The sequence below is a fragment of the Oxyura jamaicensis genome, chromosome 18 (genome assembly GCF_011077185.1).
Source record: "Oxyura jamaicensis isolate SHBP4307 breed ruddy duck chromosome 18, BPBGC_Ojam_1.0, whole genome shotgun sequence".
In the NCBI taxonomy this organism is placed as follows: domain Eukaryota; kingdom Metazoa; phylum Chordata; class Aves; order Anseriformes; family Anatidae; genus Oxyura; species Oxyura jamaicensis.
Genome location: NC_048910.1, coordinates 2,434,943 through 2,444,882, shown reverse-complemented (window position 1 = coordinate 2,444,882; position 9,940 = coordinate 2,434,943). Strand labels below are relative to the sequence as shown.

The following is a 9,940-nucleotide window of genomic DNA, read 5'->3' as shown; positions in this document are numbered from 1 at the left end:
TGGCTTCGCAGCCGGTTGTGGCGGAGGTGGTGGGGCCATGCTGTGGAATGGGGCTGGCCTAGGGGGGGTTTGGGGGATAAAGCAGGGGCGTTGTGATCTGGGGGTGAAGGAAAACCCCGTTACAGCTGTTCCTTGCCATGTGGGTGTTGGGGGGGGGGTGGGGCTGCCTGCCAGCTGTGCTGCACCCCAGCCCCTTCCCTGCCGCCTTGTGCCATGCCCCAGGGTGCCCACAGCCACCTCCAACCCCCCCCCCCCCCGGACCCACTTCAGGAGCTTGTTGGGGGGCTTCAGGTTTCCCATGCTCAGCTCTGCTCAGAAGGGAGGCAGCAAGAATCCACCCCCCGGGTGGGCACCACACACTCACGCAGCACCGGGCTCCTTTCACGTGTCTTTAATAGAAAGAGCTCCGAGCGCCGCCGCCAGCAGCCCCCGCGTACAAAAGCTGGGTGCAGGAATCGCGTATTGCATAGCCCTGAGAGCGGGAGCGGCGCCCCGCTGCCGGCCGCCCTGCCAAAGAGTCGCCTCGTACAAAACAAAACCGTCTCTGTGTAAAACTCTCTCCGTACAGAATAAATACTCTCTCTCCTGACGTCCCTCTGCCCCACGGACCCCACGCCTGCTGCCTGCTGCTCGCTCCCAGGTAAGGCATGGGTTGGGAAGGCGCTTGGGGCCGTGGTGCAGGGCATGCCCAGCATGGGATTCCCCTGGTGCGGGGTGCCCAGGTGCAGGATGCCCTGCTGCAGGATGTTCCTGGGGTGCCAGATGTGCAGGGATACCCTGATTCCAGGCACCCGGCTGCACGACGCCCCCAGCACCATACACCCAGGTTTGGGATGCTCACGGTGCGGGGATGCCCTGGTTCCGGGCACCCCCCCGCACCAAACGCTCCCACTTCAGCCTCACACCAACCCCACAGCCCCTGCTCAGAAGCTGGACTCTGGCACGGCCGCGTGGTGCAGCGATGCCGTGCGCTCCCGGCCCCGCAGCACCATGCCCCGCGCACCCAGGGGGCCGGGTGGGGGCTGTGGGGGGCCCCCCGCGCCCCTGCCCAGCGAGGCCGAGCGCCGCAGCAGGCGGAGGGGGCGCAGAGGGAGGCTGGCTGAGCTCTGCGAGCGCCTGATGGGGGGCTCAGGGCTCCGTGGGCTGCTGCAGAGCGTGCCCCCCCCCTGCTTTGCCCTCTTGCCGCCCCCGGGTGGGTCTCTGCTCCTGCTCCTTGCCCCCGGGGGGGCTCTTGCTTGTGGGGTGCAGGCGCGGGGCCACCTCGGCACCGGCGCTCCGGGCTCGGCGCAGTGTTGGGGTGCAGAGGGGCAGCTCAGATTTTTTGGGGGTGCCGGCTGCCTCACCCAGCGAGGGGCTCTGGGCCTGGGGGGCAGCGTGGGGGCCGCCATCCTCCCCCACCCCTGCTGGGAGGACGGCGCGGTGGGGGCGGCGGGGCCGGTGCTCCGGCTCCAGGTGCACCACCACCAGCTCCCCCAGGGCACCCGGTGCCCACGGCCGGGAGGTGAAGGACCAGCGCAGGGGCACGGGCCCGGGGGGGGCATCCCGGCGGGCGGGGGGCAGCTTCACGCTGAGGCTGCGGCTCTGGAGGCTGCGCACCGAGGGCCTCGCCTCGAAGCCGCCTGCAAGGAAAGGAGGAGGAGGTCGGAGCAGCCGCCCCGGGGTGCTGTGGGTGCTGCGGGTGCTGTGGGTGCTGCTCACCTTTCTCCTGAGCGGTGCTGGTGTCCGGGGTGCTGGGCGGGGAGGGACGGGGGGCAGGGGGCTGTGACACGGCGCTGTCCCGCTTGCTGCCGCCCAGCCGGGCCACCCAGTGATCGGACAGGGGCGAGCTGGCGGAGCCTGCGGGGAGCGGGGGGCTGCGAGCGGCGCCGGGGCTGGGCTCTGTGTGAGGGCTGCGCGGTGCCAGCACCAGCACCGGTCCCACCCGCGGCCCCGGGAGGGCTCAGCACCCCTGGGAGCGGGGCAGGGGGCTGCTCGTGGGGCTGCAGCAGTGCGGGAGCTGCAAAGAGCTGCGTGTGCACGCGTGTGGGTGTGCACACGTGTGGGCTAAGTGCGAACACACCGTGCTGTCTGCGCTGTGCAGCTGCAGATTCAAGCAGGCGTGCAGTGGGTGCAGCCACCCAGGAGCTTGCAAGTGTGTGCAGCTGGCTCTGGTGTCTGCACAATGCGCCGCGTGCACGTGCGTGCACGTAGCTGTGCAGTGTGCCTGCGGCACTGCCCACGCATGGAGACACGTCCCCAGGTGCACACCATGCCGTGCTCACACACGTGTCCAGGTGCTGCACACACGTGTGCCTGGCTGAGCCGTGCCCACGTGCTCCGTGTGCCCTGGGCCATCCCCACGTGCATGCCCCAGAGGTTCCCAGGCACCGTCGGGCCGGTGGCAGCGTGCAGGTGGCATCCCTGCGGCATGCAGGTGGCCGTGAGGTGCCCTCGCTGGGGCCGTTCCGCTCACCTCTGGCGGCGCTGCTGGCCGACCAGGCGGGGATGGCGTTGCGGCGCTGGTAGAAGAGGATGTAGGCGCTGCGGGTGCTCACCTCGTCCTCCTGCACCGCCTCCACCGTGCTGTCGTCGTAGCTGTACCACCGCCCGTCCAGGGAGTTGCAGCAGTATGCTGGGGCAGGGGTGAGGGAGGGCACGAGGGGGCAGGGACCCCCCCCCGGGCCGCCCCTCGCCCGGTGCAGCGGGGACGGGAGCCCGACAGCGAGGGCAGCCCGGCCCCTGCAGGCGTTGCTCTGGGACACAGCCCCACGGCCCCAGCCCATGCTCCCTGCCCACTGTGCATGCCCCCACCCCATGCCCTGCCCCACAGCATATCCCCTGCAGTGCCCCCCAGCCCTGTGTCCTACCAACCCATCACACATGCCCCGGAGGTGCCAGCCAAGCCTTGTTGCACGCCCCTGCAGTGCCCTCCAACCCCCAGGTCCTGCCCCACTGCAGATCCCCCTCCAGCATGCCCCAACCCCATGCCCCATCTCCTTGCTATGTACCCCAAACCCCAAAGCACAGCCCCTGCAGCGTGCCCCAAGCCCCACTGCCCATCCCCTGGGGTGCCCCCCAATCCCACGGCACATCCCCTGCAATACCCCCCGGTCCCAGTGCCCATCCCCTGCAGTGCTTCCCAGCTTCATGCCCCATCCCCTCACCACGCACCCCGAGCCCATGCTGTGCCCCATGGCACACCCCCAAACCCCACGCCCTACCCCACCGCCCATCCCCTGGGGAGCCCCCCAGCCCCCCCCGTTGCCGTGCCCCGTCCCGCACTCACCGGTGTAGTGGCCGCCCTGCATGCTGCCGTGGTGGTTGCAGACGGCGTACAGGTCGTAGAGGGAGTCGCGGGGGCAGCTCTCGGGCAGGCGCCGGGGCGCCCAGCGGCCCCCCCCCCGGGGCCAGGTGCGGGGCCATGTCCAGCCCCCGCAGGGGGAAGCGCACCAGCGTGGTGAGCTTGTGCCTGTGCTCGGCCACCTGCCGGAACCGCTTCAGGTGGATGATGAGGATGTCGGGCAGCGTCCAGAGGCTCAGCTTCACCGTGCCCTGCTGCGGCACTTGGCAGTGCGGGCAGCGCCAGGCGTCGTCCGGGGCCAGCTGGGGACACCGCGCGCCGTGGGCGCCCCCGAAACGAGCCCGGCGGCCCCAGCAGCCTCCCCCCCGGTGCCGCGGTGCTCACGGGCGGCTGTCGGGGTGCCCCCTACCTGCTCCTCCTTGGTGTAGAGCTGGAAGCACTCGTCCAGCGTGCAGCTGTGCTGCTGCTGGTGCGCCTGCTGCTGCAGCCGCACGCTCTCGGCGTCCTGCACGGCCTCCTCCTGGAGGCTGCCGAAGAGGCTGCGGGGTGGGGGAGGCCAGGGGGGGCTCAGGGAAGGGAGCCCCACGCTGCCCCCGCTCCCCACGTGGGACTCACCGCTCCTTGGTGGCCACGTCCCACTCGGCTGTCAGCTGCACGTGGGGGGGGCCGCCCGCGCCGCTCATCCGCAGCGCCCTGCGGGGCAGCGTCAGCCCCGCGAGCCCCCAGCCCCTCCCCGTGCCTCAGTTTCCCTCCCGGCAGGGCCGGGGGTGGTGGCACCCCCTTCCCCATGGGGATGGCTGCGTCCCCCCCTCACCTGTCGATGGCGGGGTGGCAGAGCGGCCGGGCGTCCTGCGGGGACAGGTAGGTGCCGGGTGCTGTGTCCCCGGCCACGCGGAGCCGGAACAGGGTCCCTGCACCCTGCGTGGCACAGCGGGGCTCAGCGGGGCTCAGCGGGGGCTTGGTGGAGTTCAGTGGGGTTCGGGGGGGGCTCGGCCACCCCAGGAGCGGGGCCAACCCCGGCCAAGTGCCCCCCCCTAGGCTGGCTGCTGGCACCGATCCTCGTGTGCATTGGGAATTTAATCCCGGGTCCCGAGGGGCTTCTGATCCTGCTCCCGCAGCCACGGTGGGGACACCCGTGGGGATGGGTCCCACCCGTGGGGGCTGCCCCCTCCCAGCCCCGGGGACAGTGCGGGGAGGGGATGGTGGCACCCAGGTGCCAAGGGACGGGTGACGCCGTGGCCCCATCCCCAGGCAGGGGGGGATGCGGGGAGGGTCTCACCTGCGCCCCGCTCCTCATCAGGGGCCGCAGCGGGGCGAGGAGGCTGCGCTGCAGCTGCGCCCACGACGCGCCCCGCTCCTGCCACAGCACCAGGGGGGGCCCGAACCTGGGGACGGAGGGGACGGGGCTGGGTGCAGCGATGGGGGCAGTGGCGGGGACGCCCCCCGGGGATGGGGGCACCATGGGGGCGCGGTGCTGGTACCTGGCTTGGCGGGGGCCGGTGCCCGCTGCGTGGCACAGGAGCAGCAGGAGCACGGGGGGGGCCGGGGGGCGGCCTGCGGGACAGGGATGGGGACAGGGACATGGGACAGGGACATGGGGACAGGGACATGGGGACAGGGACATGGGGACAGGGGGCACAATCACAGCCCGGGGCTCACGGCGTAGCCCAATCACCGCGCAGCACAGCCACCTCCCTCCAATCACAGCAGGAGGGACCCCCACCTCCTATCAATTATTGGTGGAGACTTCACCCCCATCCCCCCTATCACAGCACAGCACACACCTGCCCCCACCAATCACAGCGTGAGGGACAAGGCTCCCACCAATCACTGGGAGGAGGGAAGGAGGGTGCCACCAATCAGAGCTGGGCAGGCACCTGCTTCCACCAATCATGAAATTGGGGTGGAGGGGACTGTTATCTCCCACCAATCAGAGGACGGGGCTGTTATGTCCGACCAATCCCAGCCCAGGGGCCGTTATCTCCCACCAATCCCAGCATTGCCCCGGTACCTGCGGGGGGCCCAGGGGGGCCCTGCAGCGCGTACAGGGCCGCCCCCTCCCCGGCCGTGCCCAGCTCCTCGGCATCACCCAGCGAGCGCAGGGAGCCCCGCGGGGACACCTCCGCCAGGATCACCTGCGGGACACCCCGATGCTGGGGGGCCTGGGGGAGGATTTGGGGTGCCCCCCGGTGCCACCACCACCCCCGGTACCTGCTCGGGGGGCACGTCCCCCTCCCTTGCCACCATGGCGCGCAGCTCCGCCACCGTGCCCCGCAGCGGCACCGCCAGCCCCACACGCACCGGGCGCCGGGCCTCGCGCTGCAGCACCAGCGTCACGTTGAGCGCCCTGCGGACGGCATCGTGGGGAGGGGGCGTCAGGGCGGGGGGCGGCCCCTGGGCCGGCACCCACACCGCAAATCTTTTCCCCAGATTTTGCAAATCGCTCGGTTTTGGGGTAGTGGGAGGGGTGCGGGGGGCTCACCTGGTCTGGCGCGTGGGGATGGGCAGCGAGACGCACAGGAAGGGGTCGAAGGTGTTGCTCTGCTTCAGGCAGTGCGGGCACGTCAGCGAGGACCTGCGGGGCGCGGGCACGGCGCTGGCACATCCCCGAGGAGCGCGGCACGAAGCCGCATGGGGACGGGACGGCCCCACCGGGGCTGCGAGATGGAGGTGGGGGGCTTGCATCCCCCCACGGTGCCTGCCCAGAGCCACGCGCAGCCCTGGCCGGCTGTTCACTCTGAAACCTATCAATGGCACGGCAGCGACTGTTGCTACAGAACCTGGTGCTGGCCGCACAGCCCCAGCACAGCCTGGCTCACATCAATATTTAATGTCAGCAGCCAGTGCACCTCTCCTCGTCTCTCCTCTCCTTCCCTCTCCCCTTTCCATTTTTCCCCCCTCTCTCTTCTCCACATCTCCAGATTTGTCCCCTCGCCGCCCTCCTCCACGAACCCTCCCAGCCCAGCAGACCTGGGGGGGTCCCAGCCTGTGGTGTCCCCCCCCTCCGGCAGCACCACGCCGGGCACGGCGGCAGCACTGCTCCAGGGCAGGATGCGGCCCCCGCAGTGCGCGCTCACCTGTACTGCGCCTGGAAGTGGCTCTGCACAAAGCTCTGCGCGCGGGGCGCCGCGGCACCGCTGGCACTGCTGCTCTGCTCCGGGACGGGCTGCGGGGACAAGGGACAAGCAGGGTGAGCCCGGGGCACTGCGGGGGCACAGGGAGCCAGGCACGGCTGCGGAGACCCCACGGGCTCTGCGGCACAGGAAGCGACCCCTGCCCATCCCCACGGGCACCTGCCCCGGGGGGGGGGGGGTTTGGGCACATCCCCCCGTGGGCAGCACAGCCCAAGCCCCCAGCTGGGAGCAGCCCCGTGGCAGGGAGGACCTGGGCAAGCCGAGCCCCATCGCAGCCGAGGAGGCCAGACGCGCGGCCAGGGAGGCGAGCTGCCCTGCGAGTTCCCCTGCTCTGATCCTTACAGGACGTGGATGAAGCGCTCGGCTTTTCAGGGGGCTTTTCAGGGCTCGGGCTGCTGAAAACCAGGGCTCAGCCCCCACGGCTGGCCCCTCTCCCTGCCCCGCCTCAGCCTCCAGCCCTGGGAGATGGGCGCCCTCAGGGTGCGTGCAGCCAGCCGTGGGATGGGGGAAAGCCGTGAGATGCTGCTGGAGGACTGGGCTGGTGTAGGGGCTGAAGGGTTTTTGGTATGGCCGTGAGCAAGCCTGAAAATGCAGGAGGTATTTGGCCGGGCTGTGGGTTTTCCTGGTGCCATCTGTTGGCACCAGGTCCCGCTGAGCCTGACGTGTCCTCACAGCCTGCCTGGGGCCATCTGCCGTGTCACAGGGGGACCTGACTCACTCTGAGCAGTGCCCGTGCCCCCTCTGATTCCCCCAGATTGCCCCAAATCCCCCAGACGGTTCCTCCTCCTGCTCCAGCCTCCGAGCAGCCTGCCTGTCCCCCGGGCACAGGGGACACACCGGGGTCGTGGCACTGCACACCCGTCTCCAAGAATCCCCAGGCCCGGTGTCCCCGCTCTCCATCCATCCCACAGCGTCCCCACCCCGTGTCACCCCGCCTGACACCAGCAGCGGGTTTCAGGGTGGGGGACGCGGGCGCTGATTTCTCCCAGGGGGGTTCGAGCACTCGCTGTGCTCCCAGCTCCCACCCAGCCGCCTGAGGAGCTGCTCTCTGATGGAAAAAGCGTGTTTCAGCTTTTCTTCTTGTTTAATGGGTTCTGAAAGCAGAAGGGAAGGCACAAAGTGCCCCCCACAGGCACCACTTTGGAGCCAAACGGCCACCAAGACGGCTCCCAGCAGAGATCTGCTGCACCCACGGGTGCTGCAGGGACTCAGGGCAGGCGCTGGGCTCCACAGGGACCCCGAAGCAGTGGGGGGACACCCGGGAGGAGGGCGCTGCCCATGGGGACGGGCAGCAGTGGGTTCAGCTTCCAAGAGCCACTGCTGCAAAAAGGATGCTGGGGGGGAGAGGGAGCCCCGTCCCGAAGCCAAACGGCCACCACTGGTGTCACACCAGGCACTGGCACCCCGCTGGGGACGGGGACACGGGGACATTGAGAGCGCAGCCAGACAGAGAGGCTTAATTGTGGGCGCTGTGCCAGAGCTGCCCGGCTTGGCTGGATGCTGCAAGGCTGCACCCCTCGGTCCTTGGGGAGAATTGGGGTGCTCCCCGCTCCCCCCCCAGGGACACCCACCTCGGCGGTGGCGCAGGGCCCCTGCGCGGGCGAGGCGGCGCCCAGGTCCTCGTGCATGCGGTCCAGCAGCCAGAGCAGGAACTCGAGGGCGTCGTGCTGCGCGTTGCCGCGGAACTGCGCGCCGTGCTTGGACACGATGCTCTGCAAGGCACGGCGCTGAGCTGCGGCATCCCGGGACCCGCATCCCGGCACTACCTGACACCCCGGCACGAGGCTCTGATCCCATCCCAGCCCCAGCCCGCGGTAATTAAGCCCATAACGGGCGGGTGCCTGCCGTCCCGGGGGCTGCAGGGCTGTCACAGCAGCTCTGGGACAGCCAGGGAGCATCTCCCAGCAGCTCATTGTGCAACAGCTTTTGGGCACCAGGAACCACTGACGCCCCAGCAGGCAGCAGGGATGCCTCTGGGGTCAGGGCTGTCACCAGAGACCCCCCCACCCGGCCGAGCCCCCCTTACCCCATCAGCAGCACCCCATTGCCAGCCCGGTGCCACCCCGTGCCTCAGTTTCCCCATCCGGGTGCCACCCTGGGGCGTGCTCAGCCCAACGCCGCCCGGTGCCGCACCGGCAGACCCCAGCACCCAGCACCTTCCAGCTGGCTGGCACATCCCCATAACGAAGGTTTCCCTAATTAGGCAGTGCATGAGCTAACAGCCCTGCAGAGGCTCTAACAACCTCGAGGCCCCCAAGCCTGTCCCCTGCAGTCTCCCCTTGCGCAGCTCCAGCCTCTCACAACCAATGCTCAGCCTTGGGGTCCCCCAGCTCCACAGCCACTGGCTGAACGCACTGCCCCATGCCTCAGTTTCCCCTTCTGCTGAGCAGAGCAAACTCCCCCACCAGTGTGACCGGGGGGGTTCAGCCCAGCTGGGTGCCCCCCAGGGTCTCCTGCAGCTTTGCCCGGCTCGGTCTCAGGGCCCAGCCCCTGGCTGAGCAGACACGCTGCCAGGATCGCAGCAAGCCTGACACCTCGAGCACAAATCACTGGGGACACGCCGCGCCAGTCGGGTGCCACTGTCACCAAACCCAGCTCCGTCACCGAGCCGGCCACGGACAGCACCAGGTGCCGTGCACAGGCGCAGCGCCCAAACCCCATGCGGGCAGAGCCCCGTCACCAGGGTGCCAAGTCACCGCCGAGGCTGAACCCTTGTGGGGGGCTCTGCAGCCGCCTGGGCACCCGCTTATTGTAAGGGCAGAATAAAAAAAATCAACGGGGTGAATGCAGCCAGCAGGCAGCAAGCACCCAGCAGGAGGGAGCCCCGGGCTCAGCCCGAAGTCAGCTCATCCCTCGCGCTCCGTGCATGGCCCCACGCGTGGCTGCAAGCGGGGCTCAGCCCCGCCGTGCTGGTGCCCGCGGGAGCTGGTGAGTGGCCGTGGGGTGATGGGGTGGGATGGGGCCGGGATGGGGCCGGGATGGGGCCGTCGGGGCCGTACCTTGAACTCCGCGGAGAGCCGCGGGCTGTAGTCGAGGGTCCAGAGGGCGCGGACCAGGGCCGCCAGCCGCTGCGTGACCTCGGCACGGGCTCCGCGGGCGCGGTAGCGGCCGAGGGCCAGGAACTCGGCGAGCGGGGCGGTGTTGCTGAGGCACTGCACCACGGCGTTCATGAAGCACGTGTTGCCGTGGTTCCGCAGCCCCTGCGCGCCCGGCGGCCGTGCCACGGTGCCCAGCCCCGTCCCCATCGCGGTCCCCACCCTGGTCCCCACCTCCATCCCCATCCCGGTCCCGGTCCCCATCCCGGTCCCGCCGCCCCCGGCTCCCGATCCCTGCCCCGACCCCGATCCCGGTGCCCGCCGCCCCCCGCCTCCCCCGGCCCCGAAGCCCCCCTCGTCGTCCTCGGGCGCCCCCCGCCGCGCCCCGCGCCCCCCCGCCAGGCGCCCCCAGGCGCGCAGCAGCCTCCCGGCCAGGCCGCCCAGCGAGCGCAGGGCCCCCCGGGACCCCCGGCACCCCCGGGCCCCCCCGG

At 70.5% G+C, this 9,940-nt stretch overlaps 1 protein-coding gene across 1 annotated transcript; it reads right to left on the bottom strand.

The window, feature by feature from the left end:
* Window positions 1-376: 376 nt before the first annotated feature.
* USP43 (ubiquitin specific peptidase 43) lies at window positions 377-9,738 on the bottom strand. The gene is given in 17 exon segments (XM_035342639.1): window positions 377-1,157; window positions 1,159-1,619; window positions 1,699-1,836; window positions 2,453-2,611; window positions 3,266-3,375; window positions 3,377-3,582; window positions 3,690-3,819; window positions 3,896-3,973; window positions 4,095-4,198; window positions 4,560-4,665; window positions 4,762-4,834; window positions 5,292-5,415; window positions 5,492-5,627; window positions 5,763-5,855; window positions 6,358-6,446; window positions 7,986-8,126; window positions 9,414-9,738. Coding segments are annotated over 17 exon segments (2,682 nt in total). The 5' UTR covers window positions 9,714-9,738; the 3' UTR covers window positions 377-923.
* Between the last annotated feature and the right edge of the window lie 202 nt (window positions 9,739-9,940).